Consider the following 24,674-nt stretch of genomic DNA (forward strand, 5'->3'; position numbering starts at 1 on the left):
GGTCTTGTGGTCTCAACCTGAGTGTGGTGACTTCCACAGTTGAAATAAAAGATACTGCGTGGAGAGGGCAGAGCTAAGTGCAAGGCTGGAAGGATAGCGGAGAGCAGACAGGTTCAATGGAGTCTGTTTGAAGAAGTTTGTGGATTGTATTATAATATTCTTGCTGGCTAACTGCAAGATGCAAAGAACCTGGCTGTGCTCACACATGATGTGGCTTCTAAAGCAAAGCTATGAAATAGGTTTTGATATGCATCATGTTTACTTCACAGTAATTTCACTAGCTGTAGTGGTCACAGTAGTCTATTTACCAAGATTGATTTATCCATCCATTAAATTGGTTCTTAACTAGTTTAGTATTGTTGCAAATCTTTTTTCCTTCATGTGCTTCAAATGCATGTATTGTGGTGTTTTGTTTGTTGGGGTTTTTTTAAAGGTATTTAGGACAGATGAGAACTTATCTTACCTCAATAATTCAGTAGAATATAACTAATTTATTGGCAAATACTACACAAATTCTCTTTAACAGCCTATGTAGAGAAGGGGCAGGCATGAAGGGTCAAGGAAAGATGAGACAGAGAACACAATTGATCATAACAAGTGATTTTTTCCGTCACTTATCTAGCCAAGCAGTACATAAGATGATTGCATAAATACTCTGAATTTCAGAAATCTTTGGGAGGTCGGATGAAGCTTTCAGGAACGGATTTTAGACTGTATGTGTAATTTTCCTACAATGCAGCTTTTGGCTTCAGCTGGCTGTTTCTTTGAGAAAGTTTTCAAAATGGTAAGGTTGATTAAATTATGAAATGCAATTTTAAAAAAAAAGACAGAAATAGACTGTTATAAAGCTTGAGAATGGTAACAATATTTCAAGATAAATGAAAATCTGATCATGCAGTTGGCTTCTTAAGAGCAAGAAATATGAAATTAGATTGAAGTATGTGTCTAAAAATTGAGACAGGCAAGATATAGCACAGAAAACTGCATCCCTTGGTCAAGCATGTCCATCTGTGATGGATTTATTGTATTGTAAATGTCATTTATTCGCTGAGGTATATAAAACAAATGCATGATTTTTAAATATCCCTCTGTCTCAGATGATTTAGAAACAAGGATGAAGTTCCTCTATGGGCTTTAGCCAGTCCAAGTGTTCATAGCTTATGCATGGAGGACCAGAAAAGCTGTACTCAGCTGCTTAGAGCATGAGGTCTGGTAGTAGTTTTTGTTTCTTTCTGAGACTTTTCCTCTCTGGAAGCAGAAGTAATAGACGTTGGATATTTTCAATAGCAAAGCTATGGATTATAAGTTGTAGCTTTTTGGTCTCTTATTTTTAAATTCAAAGCATCTCCTTCTTTTTACCTGCTTAATTCTACAGCTTAAAATTTGATTATCTAAATTTTGATTAAGTCCAAAGGAAACAGCTTCCTCTTTCTTTCTTCAGCCTACACAGAACATTCCTAAAAGGGGCTTACTCTTAGTAAATGAAAAGCCTTGCCCCTGCCCCATCGTAGTCCACTGTGTAACACTACTACACACAGGAAAAGGAGAATAATTCCTTCTTTATGGAGGGAGATGAAGCTGGACAGAGGACATCCTGAGGTCCTTAAGAATCTCTAATGTCCAAATGAATAAACATGAGTTCTATTTTTAAGATCTCGCTCAAACATGTGCATAGAGTGAAGGATATTCCTGGGGTGAGACACAATGTGGAAGGAGCAGTGACTCAACTGGAAAGGTCACAAGCTTCGTTTAATGTTGAAATGTAGTGGGGAGAACAAATCTTGTACTGAACCTCTTCAGTGATGCTGTGTATTAAGCCTTTCACTTTGGAGGGCACAACTTTCTGGGGAAAAAAAGATGGAATAGATTTTTGGGATGGGAGAGAGATGGCTTATTATTGCTGAACCATTAAGTGCTGTGAAAAAAAAGTTTTTATCAATTGTAGTAATGCCTTGAGGGTAGGACCGTACAAGACCAGCTGCTGGGCACAGAAGACAAGGTGATGCAGCTGAAAATCCCTGAGTGCAGGAATTAAATGAGAAAATACCAGAGAGAAGGTCTTGGTGATAGAAACGATAGTGTTATGGATTATGGCAGTATTGCAGTGAAATAAATAATTCATTCTCATGGCTATTTTCTATCTTTGTCTTCCATTTGATAGCAAACACTATTGGAGTTGTTTGCCAAGCACTTGAAAGGATGCGCGTGTGTGTGTCAGCAGTAGAATACTACTGTACAAATAGTTAAACTGCATGGATCAGCATGCACCAAATTCACAAGACATCAATGCAATGCTATATTTATTTTCAGGTATTCAAGATCATTTGCTGGTATTTTTTGTTAATTGCTAAAGTTGAATAATGTTAGAGCTCTGCAAGGGAAGGAGGTAATTTAAGGAAAGCAGGTCCCGTTTCCTAGCTGTGTGAATACTGTTTTACTAATCTACTTTACTAATGGAATATCTGTGGTTCTGCTAGCCTCTGATTGGCAATACAGAGAAAGATACAACGCTCAAATGAAAAAATCAATGCTTTTTTTTTTTTTTTTTTCTGAAGAAGGGAAGAAGTAGTCCAGGAGTCATAGATAAAGGCCTGATGTCTGGAGACCCTGTCGCATCTTACAGCCAACTGTGATGGAGATGATGTCTTAAGCAATTGTCCATTTTGTTCTTAATATTCATAGCTTTTCCAGTCAAGCATTTATAAAATCCTCCTAAAGAGAAAAATTGTGGACAGCTGTCTAATTATGGTATGTTCCTTATTTTCCTTACATCCTGAGGAAAAACTTCATAGGCCAGCAAGGTGTTGATTATTTAAATTATTTTGAAGCAATTTATTATAGCCTAAGTATGCTTCTAATTAATTTTATTGTAAATGTGGAATAATAAATGCCTTTACCTTCACTCTAGTTTGCTGGTCTTGATTTGAAAGTCTGATGGTTTTTTTATGAACAAACAGTGGTTTTCAGTTTATCAAGCTGCATTAAAAAATTCTATCTTGTGGCTATGAGGTGTTCTATATTATATGGTCCAAAGTCTCTTAGGAAAAACTTAGAGAAGATGGAGAAAAGCATCTAATACTTGACTCTGAAGCCCCTGTATGCAAGTGGAAGGGAAGAGTTAGGTTTTAATTTCTTGTTGATGATTTTACTGTTTTCAAAATCTGATTGAATGTGTAGCATTGCTCCAAACCACATAGCCATGTAAAAATGCAGTACACTTAATCACTTAGAGGAAGAGAGGGGGGGGAAAAAAATCTTCTGTTTTCTGCCATCCATTTCAGCAATCCATTTTTCAAGATATTTCCTGATATGCAGCCTTTGTCTAGAGGAAATAGTTGGAAATTTTTTCACCTCCACCTTCTGCCTCTCTAAAATAGGGTAAGCAATGGCACTATCTTAATCAAAGCACTGTAAACAAAACTGAAAATTTGAGAGGAATTAAGAGGAGAACAGAAGGTTGCATTTGAACAAAATACGTAACAACAAATGTTTACAGAAATGAGAGATGATAATATTGATTAGAGCCAGCCAGAACTCTTAGCATTTGGAGACTTCCCAGAGCCTTCATCTGCTTAAACCTTTCTCTGAGGTTGGCTGTGTCCCTAGAAGCCAGTTTGTTGCACTTTTTGTTTAGAAATGCATGACTTCATCTACTGTTTTGCCCCTCCTGTGATACCTCCTACACTGAATTGCCAGCAGCTGGCATATTTGCTTAAGGATCAAGCCACTGTGCTGAACCTCTTGCAGAGCAAGGTATTCCATGGATTGCCTCCAGGTTGAGAAGTTGAAAAAGAATTATTGTCATTGAGTTTCTTCAGAGAAAACAAGATTTAACTTTCTAGGCAATGAGTGTTGTCCTTCCTTGACATCGCCGAAGACTTCAAGTGGAGAGTTGCTTCAGGAAAAAAGGAAAACTGAAAGCGATTGGGTCCTTAGAGTCGCTGCTCTCAAGACTAGGCAAGCAAGCGGCTTCGCTTTGGAAAGATAGGGATCAGTGTCTGCTAGGCTTTGTTTACCTGGGACATTTTTTTCTCCCTCATGCCTCAGTAGGATGATAACTGTGCCTGAGGTCTTGGTGCTCTCCTTCCTTGCTCTTCGGCCTCTTCATGGGACTTGGCTGTTATCATAACAGTGTTCTGAACAACTTAATGACAAAAAATGTCTTAAGTGGTTGAATTTATCATGAAGTGAGTCAACCAGCATACAAATTTGTTTTTTTTTTTTCTTTTTTTTTCTTTTTTTTTCTTTTTTTTCTTTTTTTTTCTTTTTTTTTCTTTTTTTTTCTTTTTTTTTCTTTTTCTTTTTTTTCTTTCTTTTTTTTTCTTTTTTTTCTTTTTTTTCTTTTTTTTCTTTTTTTTTCTTTTTTTTTCTTTTTTTTTCTTTTTTTTTCTTTTTTTTTCTTTTTTTTTCTTTTTTTTTCTTTTTTTTTCTTTTTTTTTCTTTTTTTTTCTTCTTTTTTTTTTCTTTTTTTTTCTTTTTTTTTCTTCTTTTTTTTTCTTTTTTTTTTCTTTTTTTTTTTTTCTTTTACTTTGTGTGAAGTCTCATCCATGGTATAGCAACCCGTTTGGGGTAAACATACCAAACAGGTGCTGCTTTGCTGGCTTGGAGATCTGAGTCACTGCAGTTTCTGTTTGAGAATGAATTACTGTGGATGATGCTCTACAGAAGTTTGCAGTTGAAATACTATGCTAAATACATGCTAATGACAATGTAGGCTGCAGTACGTAGAAATTTCTGTTGTGCAGAGAAGGAAGGAAGTTTATGGGCATTCAAAAAGCAGTTGGTGGCAGACTCCTAGAGCTGGAGCACAGTCTCTGGGTCAGCTGGTGGTCGATTAGACCAGCCTTAAGTACTTATCCTAAATGGCTTACCTTGTATGATGTCCAGTATTTGTCTTTTCTTAATTTGTGTCATGTTGCATTAAGAAGAGCGGGCCAGGATCAGTGCAGGCAAGCCTTCTTGGCAGGCAAGGAACACATGTGTGGTCTCTTGTAGTCTCTAGTTTCTTGGCGATCAGAGAAATTGCACTTTGCTGCAACAGAGAAAGCTGCTTAATTAACAAGGACATTGTCTAGAAGCGAAACACACCTAAAAGATGCAATGTGTAGGGAGGTACTTATTTTATGCTCTTATTTATATTCTGTCTCACTTGATCACTTTTTACTTTCTTCCACTAGAAATGTAGATTATTTTAGTTGTAAGAAACTTGTAATCAGTTCTTACTGTTCTGAGTTTAAAGGCTTTTCTGTTATCTTTGGTGTGCTGTCTATAAGGAGAGGATCTGGGAGGCTTCTGTCTTATCCAGGGTCCTGTCAACTTTTCTATTCTGCAGCAAGCACCAACAAATACATTTTTTTATTGCACAGGCTACTAGTGCCAACATCTTTCTATTTCTAGAACCTGAGAGAGACTAACATGACTTTAGGTAATACAGCAGATTAGTTTATAATTCAGTTGAAGAATATTTGTGTTACTTGAAAATGATCTCTAGGTCTCCTGGTAGTCTCTGCTTTTCATGAAGGTAACTGAAATTTGCTGAGTAAAGGAAGTCACTCAAGCTGGACCAGAAAATCTAGACTCTACAGGAGGAGGAGCATGAAGCTCTATGGCAGGATGTTGTGGAGGAGCAGGGGCACTGGAAAAGAGAATGCAGGAGCAAGGGCAGGAGGTAAAGCAGTGCAAGCTGAAACAGCACTTGTGGCAGGATTGCGTTGCTCTGTAGGAGTTTGCGATATGTGCACAGCAAGGCCAAAGAGGGTGACCACAGCATCATTAGGTCTGATATCTTTCACCTCTAAGTGGAATTTAATATTGCAACAGAACCACTTCATTTAAATGAGGTGCTTGGATGGGTATCATACTGACTTACCTAAAAGTGGATATAGATCTTTAAACAAGGTACTCTGCAGGTAAGCCAGTAAAACTCGGGATTTATGGTGTTCCCCTCTGTTAGGCAAATAGCTAGGCAGTTGCATTATTTCAACGGAAAATAAGTATTCTTGCATTGTTAGACATTTGAATATCAGAGTTACTTATATTTACAGATATGCCACCTAAAAAAAAAAGGGAAGGACAAGAGGTGGAGGCAATGTCTATATGACTTGTTACCTGAGGGCTTCCATAGCTTAGTATGACTTTGTATGCAATGACCTTGTGCGATGTTGGCTACAAACCATGGCAGTACGCAAGCAATAGCCTGGAGTCACTGTCCTAGATGAATGCTTCTGTTGTGACAAAGTAAGCAGTTATCTTCACAAAAATCCAAGAAGACAGGAAGATCTAGTTGGTCTTTTGGCCCAGTGAACACTTACAGCAACTGCAACCATTTAAAAATGAAGTTGAGAAACTGGGCCTTGTCTTCCTCAGTGGCTTTCTTCCACGCACAGGTTCAAACACCAGCAGAGACATCTGCTACTTCATTATTCATTAACTCTGATGTTAGTGAATATTGTTAATTTTTAGACTCATTAGGAAGGAACAAGAAGTTTTTCCCAATTTTTTGAATCACTGATACAGATTAATGCAAGTCACTCGGCACTTGAATACTAAATCCTGTCAAACTCCTTTGTAGTAGCAGAACATTGAGCTTTTGCCAAATGCATGTTTTTACAAACAGTTCCTCTCCTTTCTTATGTGCCCTCTTTATTTTTGAAGATGCTGCTTGCTTTTCCATAAGCAATGCTCTCAAACCTCAGGAATGTCAACGTTAAGATAGAATAAAATTGTTGATTTTACTCTCCTAAGTTGTTTTACCTCAGCTAAATTTTGGGACTCAAAATTACTGCTACTTTTTTTTTTTTTTTTTTTTTGTTTTCCTTCAATGAGCTGAGTTTATATTAATGACTGTGATCTACCTGTATCTATTGAAAATTAATAGTTACTTGTGTAAGTGTAGAAGTGTAAATACTGGTGATTGTCCTGTTCTGCCTTGTCAGGAAGGCCATGAGGAATGAATGGAAAAAGGTATTTTCCTCGATGCTGCTGACTAGCAATTTTGTTACAGGCTTGGCAAAATAGTTACCTCGTGAGGAGCTCCTCAGGAACTGAGAGAAAGAGGGCAGGAAAAAAAAAGCAAGCTGGATGAAAGATGCTGCAGGGCAATAAGTAATGCATCAGATATCAATCAGCTTGATAGATGCTGTGAAATCTAAGAAGCAGGTGAAGGGGGCAATTTCCTTGCTTTTTAAAAAATAATAATTTTTAAAAAGCCATTTTATTTTTCGTTCTTCAGATGTAGGTGAAAGTACAGTACAAAGTAGTATAAAACTATTGCTGAACCCACATTTCTTCAGGGTTGCTTGTGCCCTTGCACCTCGGTTCCACTTCAGAGTTACTTTTTTTTTTTTTTTTTTTTGTAATTAATAGAATATATATTGAAATTATGAAAACTTACTCCAGGCTGGTATAGCATAATTAACACAATTTTAGCACTACTGGGTATGATTTAGATCTTGTATGAGTACATTTTGTTTCCCCTAGGCTATTTAGTGGGGCAGAAATCTACTGTGGAGTGATGGCATTGGTCGCATAATGGACCTTCATGTTGTCAGTGTATCTGTCAAAATTGAGGGCAACTATGGACATAAGAACATAACATAAGGATTTGTATTTTCCTGGAAATCATAGAATAGTTTGGGTTGAGAGGGAGCTTCAAAGGTCATCTAGTCCAGCCCCCCTAGAAGGAGCAGGAACACCTTCAACCAGATCAGATTGCTCAGAGCCCTGTCCAGTCTGGCCTTGAATGTTTCCAGGGATGAGGCATCCACCACCTCTCTGGGCGACTTGTTCCAGTGTTCCACCACTCTCACTGTAAAAAAAAAAAAAAAAAAAAAAAAAATTTCCTTATGTATGTCTAATCTGAATATACCTCCCTCTATTTTAAAACCCTTACCCCTCATTCTATCACAACAGGCCCTGCTAAAGAGTTTTTCCCTGTTTTTCCTGTAGGCCCCCTTGAGATACTGGAAGACCACTGAAAGGTCTCCCCAGAGCCTCCTCTCCTCCAGGCTGAACAGCCCCAACTCTCTCAGCCTGTCCTCATAGGAAAGGTGCTTCAGCCCTCTGATCATCTTTGTGGCCCTCCTCTGGACTGGCTCCAATAGGTCCATATCCTTCTTATGTTGGGGGCTACAGAACTGGACACAGTACGCCAGGTGAGAGTCTCACCAGAGCAGTCTGTAGAGGGGGAGAATCACCTCCCTCAACCTGCTGGCCATGCTTCTTTTGATGCAGCCCAGGAAGCAGTTGGCTTTCTGGGCTGCAAGCGCACAGTACCAGCTCATGTTGAGCTTCTCATCCACCAGTACCCCCAAGTCTTTCTCACAGGGCTACACCCAATCCCTTCATCCTCCAGCTTGTATTGGCACTGTGGTTGCCCCGACCCAGGTGCAGAACCTTGCACTTAGTCTTATTGAACCTCAGTAGGTTCACATGGGCTCAATTCTCAAGCTTGTCCAGGTCCCTCTGGATGGCATTCCATTCTTCAGGCATGTTGACTGCACCACTCAGCTTGATGTTGTCTGCAAACTTGCTGAGGGTACAGTTGATCCCACTGTCCATGTCATTGATGAAGATATTAAACAGTACTGGTCCCAATGTGGACCATTGTCACCACTCGTCACCAGACCTCCATCTGGACATTAAGCTGTTGACCACTACCCTCTGGATGTGACCATCCAACTAATTCCTCATCCACCGAACAGTCCACCCATTGAATCCATATCTCTCCAATTTAGTGAGAAGGATGTTGTGGGGAACATGTCAAAGGCCTTACAGAAGTCCAGGTGGATGACATCTGTAGCTCTTCCCTTGTCCATTGATGTAGTTACTCCATGATAGAAGGCCACTGGATTGGTCAGGCTTGCCCTTGGTGAAGCCATGTTGGCTGTCTCAAACCACCTCCCTGTCCTCCATGTGCCTCAGCGCAGCTTCTAGGAGGATCTGTTCCATGATCTGTCCAGGCACAGAGGTGAGGCTGACAGGTCAGTAGTTCCCAGGATCCTTATTTTTACCCTTTTTGAAAATAGGTCCCTTTTTACAGTCAGCAGGGAGTTCACCCGACTGCCATGACTTTTCACATAGCGTGGAGAGTGGCCTGGCAACTACATCAGCCAGTTCCCTCAGGACTCTGGGATGCACCTCATCAGTTCCCATAGACTTATGTATGTTCAGGTTCCTCAGGTGGTCACAAACCTGATCTTCTTTTACAGTGGGAGGGACTTTGGTCTCCCAGTCCCCGTCTTGCAGTCCATCCACTCAATAGGTGTGGGAAGAGGGGTTACCAGTGATGAACACTGTCAACAGGATGTTTATTTCACTTGGGTTGCACAAAGCATGCAATTACAGTGCTTTAGCAATCTGTCATTTCTACAAGCGCGTATTTTTAAACATCAAAAGTTTCCTATAATTTAGTGTAAAATTGTATTTCTCTGTACGTTTCTACAATTCCCATAAATGCTCTATTCTAAGTTTACACAAGTTTTAAAAGTCACTGTAAGAGCTACTGAGCACATAAATGTGCACTCCATCACCTTTGGAGTGCCTCTGAAATACACCGAGAGAAGAAGCCAAAGTAAAAGCGAGCAAGTTTTTCCCAGGTACTGTGACAGTGAATGCCCCTTTTGAGCCAGGTGGCTTGAATGCCCCTACTCAGATTTGGCAAAATAATTCTTCTGGCCCAGTTTTCACCCTAAGTTGAGACAACACAGTTGCCTTGTGATGAAATTGTTCGAATGGAAGGTTTTGCAAAATACAACTTGAAGGTGGTACTGCGTGCGGAGCTTAAAACTGACTTTTCTGTGCAAAAAAAAACCCCTTGTAATTAAAAAGGGGTTTAAAATTATTTATTTATTTTCCAAAGTGATGGCAATTGTGTCATAGATCTTTATCCATGTTTGAGAAGCTGTGTTTTTTCGATTTGTGTGTGGTTTTGGTTTTACTTTCCCCTCTGCAGCTGGTCCTGCAGCAGCTGGAACTTCTGATTGCTGGGGTGGAGGTTACCAGGGCTGGTGGAAGTGGAAGGTGCGCAATCTTGTGGGGTTCCTCTGACAGTCAGCCCGCTGTGGTGTGGGGATCGTCGCTTATTTTATTTATTCTGAAGTTAGTGGGTATCTAGAGTGAAACCTATTCACAAATACCTTGGTGTACGTGTTGATAATTCCCTTTTGTCTGTGTTTCATCCTTTATACTGAAAAGTCTTACAATTTTTTGGTTGGAAAAGTGTTGTGGAGTCTTTTTCTGTCATGTGGCACAAAAACAGTTGCAGGACTAAGTTAATCTGTGTAGCCCTTTTTTTTTTTTTTTTTTTTTCTCTTCCCATCTGTACCCTGAACTGTAACCTGGTAAGGTAAGGCAGATACAAAGCAAACCAAAATATACTACATGGTGGGATTTTTTTTTCTCTCTCTTAATAGCTGGTAGAGCAGAATCATGCTAGAAGCTTGGCTGCGAACAGGCATTGTTTTAGTATCTTCGCTGCATGAGTCTAGTCCATAAGGAAATCTGTGAATCCAGCTTGTAGTCCTTCCCCTCCCCTGCCAACAAGGCAACTGAATAAATTAAAATAACTACGTCCTATTTACTCGAATAATTGTGGGGTTTGGTTTTTTGTGGGTTTTTTTTTGTTTGGCTTTTTTTGTGGGGTTTTTTTTTTTTTTTTTTTTTTTTTTTTTGCATTGTGGTGTAGAGCTAGGCTCTATATAATTTCTCTGGAGTGGTCTTTTTTTTTTTTCTCCCATAAACTAGAAGTGTGGCTGAACTAGAAGTTGAGGTAAACAAAGCAAAATACTTTAAATATGTTTAAATCCTTGTTGAAGTACCAAACTTAAGCTGATAGTGTCAGAGGCTCTATTCAAAATGCTTCTTTTTTGTGTAGAAGAGGAACTTGCATCAGGGGAGCTCTCAGAGATGTTAATTCATCCTCAGTTAAAAGTTCTTGAACCCTTCCTTATAGTAGAAGAGCAGGTATTGTGTTTGCCTTTCATGGTTAGTGCAGTGGTGTAGATGCAGCTAAGAGTTAAGAAAGGTAAAAGCTGGATTGGAGAAAATAAAACTAAGAAGAGATTGGCCTCCTAGGTTACTAAAATAATAAACTGTGTCAGTTTTTACAGTCTTTCATGAGGAACACCAGAGTATTGCAACACTTGGTATGTGTCTTTAATTGTCTGGGTGTGAACATGTATATTCTGAGAGTGGTTTTTTTGTTCCCTTTTGCATCCTTGGGTAATGAGAATACTACGGGATTCTACTTAATTATTCCCCTTTTCATTTTTTATGCATCATTGTTTTTTGTCTAGATGAGCAACTTTCTTTTATAAATGTTGCTTTGAATTAGCAAATTTTTTCAGTATCATAAGCTTCCATTTTAGAAATTAAGCAAATCTGCTTTTTTAACATCAATTTATACTTCAGACATTATTTCATAGGGAGTTTTAGGGAGTTGCCAATCTTCAGCTGGTTGACTGAAGAAAAGCAGATTACGCAACTTAGACTTTTTCAGTTTTATTGCCAGCTACAACTCCAACCCTCCTACCAGTTGACCAATCTTGTGTCCCTATGAAGCCTCTCCCAGTTTTTTCTTTTATTTTGTGTAATTTAGAAGTGCATTTCCAAAAGGATAGAGTTATGTTCCTTTATACCTTTAATTGCATTCCTCTCTTTTGCAAAAAGTGAGAACCTAATTTGCAAAAAAAAAAAAAAAAAAAAAGGCACCAAATATCTTCTTTTTTTTATACAAGTCAGGGATTGACTGTATTTCTGTCATCTCACTGTTTCCACAACACCCATTGCAGTGACTCATACATAATCCCCTAAGGAGTGAAAAAAACATTTAAAAAATGAAGAAGCATGCAGTGAACTGGAGCTGAGAAAGCTGGCAGGAAGTCCTAGATTTAGCCCTGAAGAGAGAAACAATGATCTGTGGAATAAACATTTTCCTATATTACTCTATGTAAACAGCTTACTGTGTGCCTTCTATAAAGATGTAATGAGGTTTTGTTGTTGTTCGTCTTCAGCTGTGAGAGAATTTGCAGACTTTTTCTTCTCTTTTCTCCTTTTTGGAAAACTTAGAAGTGCAGTTTTCACATGTGTGTTATGCTCACTTCTTCTGGGCCCGGCCATCACCTTGTTATCATTGACTTGGACTTTTCCAAAGTTTTTTCAAATAATTTTAAGATTGCCTTGATTTTCCACTTAAAGATTGTTGTGGTTTTTTTTATTAGTTTGGTTGACTTTTTTTTAATATGCATACCTTTCAGTTTGACTATCATCATTGTATGAATCTTTCAGTAGTCTGATGCTACATTCTTAGCCGAGCCAAAATTTTAATCCGTGAGGCACAATGATTAAAATTTTATTTAAACTTTTTTGATATGTCATGACATAATTTTTAAAAATGGAGAAAGAGAAGAAGTGCTAGAAGTTCCTGACTAAGGCATTGTGCCTTATGTGATGACAGAAATAGTTCTGTGATTGTGGTTTGACTTTGCTTTTTTTCCCAGACAGTATTCAGAAAACCCTTGTCTTGGTGATCTCTGGAGAAATGAGTAACATCCAGGAGCGGTGGACTGCACCATGCACTTAAACACTGTTATTTGTCACTTCCTTTTTTTTTTTTGTTTTGTTTTGTTTTTAAATGCCTGCAAAATGCTGAGACAGAATTAATCACGTCCCATACGATCCTGCATTTTACGTTTGTGATTGGGCTGGGGAGGGAGGAGTGAGCAGCTGTGTGGTGCTGAGCTGCCTGCAGGAGCTGACCCACAACAAATGCCTTCCTTCGTTTTTGTCCTAGGTGTTTAGAAGTTGGAGGAAAGAGGTGAATGAGGGTGTCTGTTTGTTTGCGTGTTGTTGTCTTGTTCTATCCAGTATTTTCCCAGGCCTGCAAAAATGGAACATATTTAGTGTCTGGAAGGGAACAGCAAATAAATGCATTATAATACAGATTGTGCATAATAGTTATAGTGAAGATAAATGTAATACAAGATAAGTCATAGTTCTGACGACAGCAAAATATAAACAAGTTACTTTGCGAGGTGTTGTGTTTCAGTCAGAGAACTGGCTAACTGGAAGGTCGTAACTGTTTTATAGGTGGTGGAAGTGAAATGAAAGGATGTTTAATTTCCTACAGACCAGGAGTATAAGAAATTCATGCCTGATGAAGACTAGTGATCCAGGATGGTGTATATGAGTGGCAGCAGGATGTGCATGGAAACCTCACTTTTTTCTGTGCTCCTTTCCCTTTGGACTCTTTCAGCATCCACAGCTGTTGAATTAGTTTTTAGAAGGTACCTCCCTGCCCAGTCCTTTTACAATCTGCTTATGGACCTGTCACTTATCACCTAGTCTCATCCCTTGTTCAGCTCATCCCTCTCCACAGCCTCCTGTGCAGCATATTCCAGGAGATCACCATGCAAAGAACACTTTTTGGTTGATCTCCTATCAATTTTGTCAAATGCTTCCAGTTGTTGTACTTGGCATAAACAGTGGGTTTCCGTTCAATCATCTTTGTGATTTTCTGCACTTCAGTTGTATACCCCTCAGCCATCACACCTCCAGACTGTGATGGCTGGCCTTTCATCTTAAGGCACCTGTCCACCTCCTCCTTCATTCTGGTTGCCTTCCTCTGTTCTTTCTCTAACTCCTTTTGAGATGTGAAGACCAGAACTAAATATTACTGAAGACATGAATGCCTCAAAATTTTATACAGTCAAAATGGTGCTCTCTTTAAGCATCCTTCCTAATGATGCCTACCATTTTGTTGGCTTTTATAGCTGCCTCCGCACGAGGAGCAGGAGTTGGATGCGAGTTGTTAAGAGCTGAGTGATCAGCAGTGTTCTGACAGTCGAGCGGCAAAGCCTTTCTTTTAATTTCTAGGGTAGATGTGAGATGATGTTCTTTTCAGAAGTCCTCTCAGGGCTTTATTTAGATCCATGGCAGCCTTCTACCTCCTTGCAAAATGTGACTTTTCAAGTGTCCTTATCCTTCCTTTTCTCACGCTGGTTTTTGAGTTCCTCAAACAGCAATGGAAGAACAGAATAATGTAACATTTCTGCATTTTGTGTGCCCTCTCTGTTTAAGCTAGAACAAGCAGAAAGGTCAGTGGGTTTCTTGAATAAACTCTGGTTTTGACTTGGAGACAGTCTGACTCCCATTGTTATCATGTTAACCTAGACATATCTTATACTGGATTTCTCTTAATTTCTGAAGGTTTAGTATGCAGAAGGATATGTGAGGAAAGTACTGTAATGTATTAGTAAGTATTTGTGTGGTTTAGTTAAACAAGGACATGTGTCAGCAATGTGCCCTTGCTGCAGTAAAGGCAAACTGCATAATGGGCTACACTGGGAAGAGCTTAGCCGCCAAGCAAAGGGATGGGAATTGTTTCCCAACGTGTAGCATTAGCAAGCCTGTGTCTGGAGCACTGTGTCTCGTTTCTCCTCCTGCACTGTTAACAAATGGAGGGGCCCTAGCAAACACCTGCTAAGGGGATTGGAGGACTGCATTGTGTGACATGGTCATGGAAAGGGTAGAGGAGCTTGGCTTGGATTTGGCTGGAGAAAAGTCTCTAATGGGGAATCTAATTGCATCTTTTCACCCTCAAAAGTGAGGTTACAGAGAGAATGGAAATAAAATCTTCTGGGGGGGTGCACACTGAAAGGACAAGAGGCAGTCATCACAGGATGCAATGTGAGAAACTTCTACTGAGGTGTGAGGAAAAATGCCTTCACTGTGAGACTGGTCAAGCAACTGGAACAGGTTGTCCAGGGAAACTGGAGACTTTCGGGATATGACTGGATGAACGTCTGAGAAATCTGATCTAACTGGGAAGCCTCTGGCAGGTTTGAATAGGTGACATCCTTCGGATCTCAGATTTTTGTTTAATTCTGTGTTTGTGAATAGATTGTGAGATGTTGCATTGTTCTCTGCAGATTTTGGTGTGATGTAACATCTGTCCTGTTTACAAATAGATAATTTTATCAGGAAATCTGAACTTTCACAACATTTGCCAGTTGTCCTCTTGGACAGTAGTATTGGAAAAAGCAGTGACTATATGTTTTGGGGAGCGTTCGTGGGTGGGGCTGTTGTACTCTGGAGACTTCACATTCAAACACTTCACAGCCTTTCTGTCCAGTTTCTTCCAATTTCACCCACCCTTGTTCTAATCTCACCGACCTCGTTGATCACTGAAAATGCCGAGCAGCTTTTGAAATCCCAGCCTTTCTGCTCTGTGAGAATTTCAGATCTCTTGGTGGGGGGCCAGGGAGGAGTGCTGTAAAATGGTAAAGTTGTTTTAAACAAGGATGCAGGAGATACCAGTGCCTCTGGCAGATCGCTTTAGCACCAGCGCTGCTTCCTCAGGCAGATCTGTCTGTGTGGCCGTGTAGCAGATCAGATTAGGGCTGTATCTCGGTTTTGCCTGCCGTTCCCAGTGCCTTCAGCTTACCCCACGGCTCTAAAAACAGCACTGCGGTTGCAGCAGAGGGAGTGATGCTTGGTGGGGGCAAGTTGGAGGGGGGTTGAAGGGTAGTGGTTAGATATGGCTCGAGGCTGCCGCTGATGTGTTGTATGCCAGATTACACGTACTCACAGCACTCTTTCACAGCGCAGGAGCCTGTTACAGCTGTATCTGACCCCCCTGTACGGGTCCCAGCAGCCGCTATGCGTAGCCTGAGAAACGCCCAGTGTCCAAGAATGGCCCCAAGGGTGCCGTGCTCCGTGTTGCAGTGTTGTCTGTAGGGGCATGTTGGTTTGGTGTGCAGCCTGAACTGTGTTCAAGTTAATGTGTCCTATGTGGGTATTCGGTCTCGTGAATGCTTTGGATATTAGGCCTTTTCCAGGACCCGCTCACCAAGGTAATTATGGACACCAGCTGGTGATGTTCTCAAGCCTCTGGTTATTTCAATAAAACGTGTTCATTCTGCCCCTTAACAGAGACTTGTCCTTTCTTGCTTAACATATATTTAGTACCAACTCTCTGTGTATTAAGGTACTGGAATTAAATAAATAAAGGCTCACAAATTTATATGATCTCCTGCTGTTTCTCTCTGTGTGTATACATAGGATGACAAGGAAGCCAACAGACCCCTGCCAAACAAAGGAGACCATGGACTGGGAAATGAGAAGTTCAAACCTGTGGTACCTTGGCCTCATGTTGAAGGTGTGGAAGTGGACTTGGAATCCATTCGAAGGAAAAATAAGGCCAAAAATGAACTAAATCATCATCATGGTGGTGGTGATAACAAACAGCAAAACATCATCCAGAGGCAATATCTCACATTTAAGCCTCAGACATTTGTGTACAGAGATCCTGTTTTACGACCTGGAGTCCTTGGTAATTTTGAACCCAAAGAGCCTGAGCCTCATGGAGTTGTTGGTGGCCCTGGAGAGGAAGCGAAGCCATATGTTCTAGGACCAGATTACAAAGAATCCATTCAAGCCAGTATTAAAGAGTTTGGGTTTAATATGGTGGCAAGCGATATGATCTCACTAGACCGGAGCGTTAATGACTTGCGCCAAGAAGAGTAAGCAAATTTTTTGTTTTCTTTTAGTTCTGTCATTATGGGATTTAATTATTTTTCTTTACATGTATCTTAATCAATGCTTAAAATAATATTATTAATTAGGTAAAATACTTAAGGCTTCTTGTCCTGACAGGCAAGAGTGCTGTACTATACCAGATGTTTCCATATATTATTCTTAATGCTGTTCCAATTATTACTTTCATGAATACTTATTTTTGTATTGCTTTATCTCTAAAGTCAACTGTTCTAGTGTCTAATTGCATGTATTTGCATCTTCCAGGTCCAGCCACAGTCTTTGTAGTCATATCTTCTTTTCTTAATCCATAATGTCTTAAGACTTGTTTTTAAGAAATAATATTTTTTCTTTATTTTGTTATGCAGAAGTTCCTATATTACATTTAGTTTATTCAGTTTTGGTTTTACTGCAATGCTTTAAAAAAAACAAAACAAAAAAAAAAACAAAAAAAAAAAGAGAGAACAATAACAAAGAAATATTGTTGCCTTTAAAGACCTCTGCTTACTTAGCTGCATTAACAAAAGTACAGACTTGCCATAGTGGTGTTTGGGGTTTGGAGCTGACAGAAGAGTAGTCTTCTGGGAGTTTCTCACCGCATTTGTCATAAAGAAAGAAGCAATCTTAGAAAAAAAACATTTATTACTTGCTGGGAGGGTGTCTGCTTTGGTTTGGGGAAATTCTGGGAAGTTACTAACATTTGCTCGATAATTACTAACAGGTTTACAGTCTCTTCTGATCTGGAGCCAAATTTGCTCTAAGATTAATCTGCGTGTGATATAATTTTTCTTGTTAAATATCAGCTAAGGACAGATCTCTGAGCAAACTGATTGGTAGGGTTTTTTGTGATTGGTGGAGGCGGGGGTGGCGTTCGGACAGGAGAGTATATGTGTTTAAATATGAAATGAGGTACTTGCCTGTTTTCACTTCCCTCTCATCCCTGGCAATGGAGCTGTGCCAATCCCTGAACCAGGTGCCAGCCTCTGTACTGTAAGTTTACAGCTGTGGCAGCTCATCTGTTTCGCCAGTTATTGGGGCTCTGTTGTGTCCCTTTATAGTGGGGAGAAAACTGGCCAGCTGTCAGTCTGACTAATGCCTGTGCATGTACAGCTGCTTGAATTTACTACCTGGTGCGTACTCATCAAAAGTGAATGAAGTGCACAGAGTACAGCGTTCCCCTTCCCTCATGCCGTGTTCCTCAGGTGACTTGCTAAAGGTTTCCACTTGCTGGCCCTCAGAGGAGAGGACCGTGCCTGTCCACTGCTGGTGGTGAGGAAGCATTGGCTGTCCTGGGGTTCACTTCAGTTTTCTTTCTTCGCTGTGGTCAGCAGTTGGACCTCTGTGCTACAGAGATTTTTCTGAAGGGGGAAAAACGATCTGGGTAACCTGCCTAGGTCGGCGTTTTCTTTTAGGAGGTTATTCCCTAGACACTGACGCTTCTGCTGAGGCATTTGCAGCCACTGGGGCCCCTTTTGTGGGAGACAGCAGGACTGAGGAAACACACAGAGAAAAACCATTTCCACATCGGGCGCTGTGATTAACTGAGCGGAGGGGAGCTGGTGCCAGGAGTTCACATTAGCAAAGCTCGTTTGGCCCTGCCTTCCCTAGAGAGAGGTGGGGGAAGGAGGTGGAAGCGTGCCCCGCTCTGCAAGGACAGCAAAGCAGAAATGGCAGCTTGTGGCATGAAGGTGGGACTGGGCTGCCTCTGCCCAGGCTGGTAGCCATATCTTTGGCAGCAGAGCTCAAGTGCTCCCTCTGCTCTGTTTTTTCCCAAGGTAGAGGGTTTCAGAGAACATACCTATCTGCCAGATAGTTCCACACCTATAGCTTCCTGAAGTATTTTTGGCATAATTTCACAGTTTGTCTTTTCTTCTGTTCTGAAGGAGAGCAATGAATAGAAATTCCCAAGGAAGTATTAAATGCTTTGCCTACTTGGAGGAATAGGAGGGACAGCCATATGACTGATCATAGCAGAAAAGCTGAATTTTAAGAACAGTTTCCTCCAAGCACACTTGCAGATGAGTCTTCCGTGGAGGTCAAAGCCAGCAGCTGAAATGTTCTAAGCAAGCAAACAAAACAGCACAAAAACCAGCATGAGCAAAAGACATCTTTCGGCCAACTTAATATCAGACATCTTATGTATTGAACACTTGAGATGCTTGCAGTTGCCCTGAATAGGTTAAAGGTTTATAGCTTCTATGTGTGTCTTGGGAACGGCAGAAGAGAAGGGAAGTTCAGAAGCTGTTTTGGTTGATAAGGCTGGTCAACATCCAGTTTAATCCTACTGAAGAGCAGTATAATAAACTTTTTTTTTATTAACAGTGTCCTGGCATTGCTAATTGAGGAAGATCTTTCAGGCAAAGGCCAGGTCATTTGTTCGTAGACATTTAAATCCAGGTAGACCTCACCTCAGTCACCTTCTCCTTTAAGGATCAGCATTTTTAAGCATCACCCTAAGCAGTCAGGTTGGTTCAGTGGAGTATGCCAAATCCTTTCCCAGGCAGTGCTAGCAGGAGCGAAATAGTGCTGCAAGAACTGTCTCTCCCAGCTTAAAAGCCACGTAGCCTTAGGGCTTGTCCCTGCTGCAGAGGGAAGAGGGAAGAAATGCGGGTAAAGGGGGATGCAATCCGGTTTGTTGTGTTTGTATTTGACTTTTGAGTCAGACACCTTGCTGAGATGATTTGCCAGCTGCCTTTATTGATTCAGTAGGAGCTTCACTGGTGATTCTGAGCAGTCTCAGCTGCCGTAAAAAGCCTTAACTCTTGCTGTGCCCTGTGGAGAAGAGTCGTGTTGGAATGGTGTGTTGAAGCCCTTTGTCAGGTACATCGGAGTATTTCCTTTTTGTTTGTCCTGCATGGTCTTGCCTCGTGGGCTTTAACCAGTCTGTTTTGATGTTGAAGGCAGACACTCCTGTTGGCATACAGGAAGTCATAGGTTTGGTTAAACATAAATCAAGAATGTATGGGGATACCTAAAAGTCTGTGTACAACTTTTCAAAGACAACATCATCTCACTGCAGCCTTTCAGCACTCTGCAGGATGGCTAGGGGAACCGTAAGCTGGGTTTAGGTGGAGCAATACCTGTTTTCCACCTTATTTCTAGTTGCAAAGAAGCAGAGGAAGCTTAGCAGGCCCTGTCCTAATCTCTGAATGGTTGCTGGAAGAAAAAGTTTTCTTAAAACTTCGTGGGTTTTACCATTTTTTAATTTTTTTTTTTTAAATTATTGTGATAGGTGGCAGCCATTCACTCTTTAAGAGCAGTCATTTGTATTGAATTTCACATGATGTCCCTGCCTCCTAGCAGAACTGTGATAAAATTAATGTTAGCTTTAGGGTAGAAGGTTGTTAATTTAATTGCTCCCTGGATTTTTTTTTTTTTTTTTTTTAATGTGTGATCAGGAGTCTGCACAGAGATAGAGCTGAAGTAAAAATGGAGTAATAAAGTTTCTGGGTGATTCTGGATTCAAGGTAAACACACCATACTAGGGAAATAAAAGTGGACCTATGTTTGAGGATGAATGCTGTCAGGTAACAAAGTGTGTCCTCAAAAAAAAAAAAAATCATAACTGAAGAAAATTGCTGCTAGGGAGAACAAGAACTGAGTTGTTTTTCCAGCATAATGAGCCACTTGTTCAGAGTATTTTGAAATAAAATTAAATTTAAAAAATACAGCTATACTGGATCTGACCAGAGACCATTTTTCCTGACAATCTTGTCTTAAGCTCTGGCCAATAACATATGTTTGGGAGAAAACAGACAAGAATGGACTAAGTTTCTTTCCTGGCAACCAGTGGGCCGGGACACTCGAGCCAAAAATTGCAACAGGATTGTCATGCTTCATAGATCTTTCTCTGTGCACAGACTTGTCTTTTAAATGCATTTATGCTCTTGAAATTAATGACATCCTGAGTCAATTACTTTTTCCAGGCCGAAGAATATGATATTTGTTTAACTTCTCCTCCCAGATATTGTGTGTACCTCTGTTACTCTGCCATCCTGTGACATGGGAATATCGGAGATATCTACATCGAGCTACTATATAAGTGTTTTGTATTCCTACCATTCTATTTGCCCTTTCATCAACTGTAAACTAAAATGCTCAAAGAGCTACCCACATTTAACTCTTTTTTTTTTTTTTTTTTTTTTTTTTTCCTTGAACAATAATGCCAAGTTTACGGTCTATCACCGAGTATATGCACTAAGAGTGGTCTAACACTCCATATACATCAATTTGCACTTTCCATGAGCTCTCCTGCCAGTTCTTTTCCTCAGTAGTGTCCTTGCATTATTCTGCAGCTGTTTATAGTCATTTTAATTGCAACTACCAAAACTTTTGTTATTGTTCAGTAATGACCTGGAAGAGGAGGTGAACAGCTTGGATTCCGGCACAGACACTTTGGCTACTACAGTCACAAGCTCCCTTAAGAAATTGGAATGAATAGACAGTTTTGATATTTAAACAGTTATTCATCTAAGAGATCTTCCATCTTACCCTGCTGTACTTTGATGAAGAACTTTGCTTGTAAAGAAAGAAAAGAACCTCATCAAAGGCTTTGGAAATTCGGCTCACCCATGTCCACATAGCTTTGATTTCTTTAGAAGATGATAATGTGTTTCTGCAGCATGGCTTTCTTCTGCAAATCTGTGTCTATGGTTTACTAATTTTGTTATTTATTACTAGCTTCTTTTCAGCACAGAAGTCAGACTTAGTGAGCTGCAATTCTTTAGTTCCCCAGGGCCCTTTTATAAAAATTGGTGTCATGTTTTCCTCTTTCGGTTTATTTGATAACAAGGCTGGTGTCAGCAATAGTTATACACCACAATAGTTTGTCAATTTACATTGCATTCTTTTGGAAATACTGGGTTTATTTAAAATAATGAAGAAAAAAAAAACAATTAGGCCAATTCATAGCAGAAAAATCCAGTAGAAGCTATCACGTGGATATCTTTATCTCTGAAAACAAAGTCCCTAAGCTTTAGTAGCTGAAGATGGGAGCATATAGTGAGTAGTATCACTATGTGCTTGCCCTGGTTTTGTTCTCTTACGTGGGTATTTGGTGTTGGTCACTGCTAAGAGTTCAACGGAAATACTTAATTTATCTTTCCTGCTTCTGAAGTGGTCTCTTTTCATTTTGATCATCTATGAGCCCAGCAGATTTTCTGGCAGGCCTCCTACTTGTGGTGTTTGAAAAAAAAACGTTTCAATAGCAGCTTTTATACCTCAGTAAGCTATTTCTCAAACGCTTTTTTTCTTTTTCTTTTTTGTTTAAAATGTCTTATTGTTTACATTCATTTTGCCTGAATTAGTGCTCATTTTTATTTTCCTTGTTTGAACACCACCCTGTGCATTTAAAGAATGTCTGTCTCCCTGCTAACAGTATCTGTTTTTTTATCATGCTGCCTTTCCTAGATCCTGGCTAGGATTTTTTTATGATTAATGGTAAACACTCTCAGCTTCTAATATGGTGTCTTTGAAAAAACGTCATGCGACCTGAAAGTGTTCTACCCTTAGTTTGTCTTTTTGCTAAGCCTTCTCAGTTCTTTCTAGCTCCGCTTTTGAAAAGGAGGTGTTAGTAGGACACCTCTCTTTTGGCCTTTGAACTTCAGTGCATTGTGGCTACAATTAGAGCATGGCTCCTACACAGGTTCGTCTTCAGCTGAGCTCCATGTTGTGCTGAGGACTCAGAATGTGCTGCTTCCTTTGTGGCTTCTGTGGTGTGCTGTCCCCTGGAAACACTGACTGGTGATGCCTGAAATGGTCATCTCTGGAGCACAGTTTGTATTTACTGTGTCCCCTGAGGCAGTGGACATCTCCTGCCTGTGTCTGCTGTCCTCTCAGGTGTTCCCATTCCTCCATAGACATTGAAGGTGCTGTCTGAGTCCTGCTTGGAAGCCATTACTATTGGTGGCTTGCCCTTATCTTCACGCTAGAAGATCCCTGGCACATTTAAGCTCTAGAATCTGGTTCTACTTGGTTTTAGAGAAGGCAGTCCTTCCTGTATAAAGTTAATCAGTTCCAAAAATTTCACCAGGTACTAAAGAATTTAAAACGTGCTGCTCTGCACCATTTTCTTTTGCCATTGCCTAGAAATTTGGTAAATCCAACTATTTTCCCCCCTCTTTCCATCTGGAAAAAAAAAAAAAAAAGAGATAAATTATCCATGTCCTCTCAGCCACATGAATGAGGGTATGAGATGCTGAATGAGTCCTTGGGCCAAGACTCTGTTGTGCTTCTTTTAGTCTGTTTTATTACTTTACATGGTGTAGCTAAAGATAGGAATGTCAGAGAAGACACAGCGCTGGCCAAAGGGGCTGTGGCATTTGGAGCTGTGGGTAAAAGCCTAACCAAAGAGACCTGTTACTGCAAAATCAGTCCTCCAGCTGAATAGGTTTAAAATAGAGATCTAAGTGAAGTGATTATCACCCTTAGAAGTCCAATTGCATGAAGCCTGTGTTTAACTGTCATGTCAAATCAATGAAAAATGTTATTTCTTACATTCTCATGGAAAACATTAGTTCTGCTGCATGTCTAGCTAAGCAGAAAGTGTTGTGTAATAATCTCACTATCTTTAGTACAAATCCCAGTGTTAAATGTTGTCACTGTGCGTTGTATTCCTTCTGCGCCTTCTGACGAGGGAGAGTCTAACTGAGTTTTGCTTTTTAGGTCGTTATCCTAAATGGATCTTTGCAGGACGTAGCTTTGTGCATTTTATTCCCAGTGGCTGTTGTTAATAGCTGGCTTGTTGGAGGAGAAGGTATTTGGAGTTGGAAGCTTTTTCACTGTCAGGATGATGGATGTACCCTTGGTAAAACCACGTTGGCTGTTCCAAGTTACCTTCTCCTTTGTGCACTTGGGAATGGTTTCCATACTCTGCCATCTTTCCATGAACTGATGTTAGGCTGGCTGGCCATAGTTCTCTGGATCCTTCTGAAGGTGGACACAGGATTTGCCTTTGCCGGTCTTTGGGAACCATAATCAAGCACCAGGACCTTGTAAAGATGCCTGACCTTACAATGACATCACTACAGCACCTCCCAGTGCAGCCCATCCAGTCCTGTGGGCTCATGCTGTGTTTATCCCATTTGCTGTGATATGTTCAGTGAAGTGGTCCCTGACCCACCCTTCCTCTATGGTCGATATTCCTTCAGTTCTGCAGACTTTGTCACTAGGCATGGGGACTTGGGAGGTGTGACAGCAAACTTGGCCAGTAGAGACTGAGGGAAATCAAGTGCTGAGCTTCTCAGTCTTTTCTGTGTCCTTTGACACAGAGTTGCATCTCATTCAGCAGTAAACCTGTGTTTTCTTTAGTCTTCCTTTTGCCTGTAAGCCCTTCTTGTTGCCCTTCCTATCTCGTAGGTTTCAGCTCCACTGGAGCTTGCCTTTAATTCTCTCTGCATGTGCTGAGGCAGTATTTCTGTGCTCCTTCTAGGTAGCCAGTCCATGCATCTATGTTCCCTACTATTCCTTTTTGCATTGGAGCTCCATCGGATGTTCCTGGTGCATCCAGGTGGGCTTTCTGCAATGCCCATTTGACTTGCTGCATGCGGGAATGGGCTGTTCCTGTGGTTTGGGGAGGTTGTCCTCAAAGAAGCCATTTGGCGAAGTTGTAACACCTGAAATTACTAACTTCTCCTGACAGGTGTTAGGAAACATTTAAGTTATGACTTCTCTATGAAAAAGTCAAAAAGGGAGAGAAAATTGCCTGATGGACAAAACCACAGATGACTATGAGTGTGGAGATCTCGGAAGCGGCTGTCTGGTGCATGGCTAATTTCAAGAGCTGCACCTGGTTTTAGAAGACCAAAGCAATGCGAGTTGCTCCAAAAGATCTGCATTCAGCATTTCAAAAAATTATGTGCCTACAATGCATTAGTTGTGGTAGTCTCTTTGCAGTTTCTTTGATTTCAAAAACTCTAAGCAGCAAAGCAGATTTTTCCTTTTTGAAGCTCATTTTCACAGTAGAGCACCCTCATCTTTATCTGCTGTTTTCGTTGATGTATTTTGCTGGGCTTGGGTCGTGCTTATTGCACTTTGAGTTGAAATTTAAGTTAAGTAGCATTCTCTTAAAGTGTATTTTAAGTGATGATCTGTGAAACTCCCTGTCTGTCCTGTTAACTAACCTATGTTACTGTAGAGCCCTC

At 40.4% G+C, this 24,674-nt stretch overlaps 2 protein-coding genes across 3 annotated transcripts in view; one reads left to right on the forward strand and one right to left on the reverse strand.

The window, feature by feature from the left end:
- SCRG1 (stimulator of chondrogenesis 1) overlaps positions 1 to 24,674 on the reverse strand; it is a 780,146-nt gene that overhangs the window by 679,724 nt on the left and 75,748 nt on the right. The window lies entirely within an intron of this gene.
- GALNT7 (polypeptide N-acetylgalactosaminyltransferase 7) overlaps positions 1 to 24,674 on the forward strand; it is a 75,787-nt gene that overhangs the window by 17,279 nt on the left and 33,834 nt on the right. For both annotated transcript variants that reach the window (XM_086747578.1, XM_086747577.1), the window contains exon 2: positions 16,060 to 16,520. In XM_086747578.1, coding sequence (XP_086603704.1) covers positions 16,060 to 16,520 — 461 coding nt within the window. The remainder of the gene's footprint in view (positions 1 to 16,059; positions 16,521 to 24,674) is intronic.

This window comes from Chlamydotis macqueenii, chromosome 4 (genome assembly GCF_036417535.1).
Source record: "Chlamydotis macqueenii isolate bChlMac1 chromosome 4, bChlMac1.mat, whole genome shotgun sequence".
NCBI lineage: Eukaryota > Metazoa > Chordata > Aves > Otidiformes > Otididae > Chlamydotis > Chlamydotis macqueenii.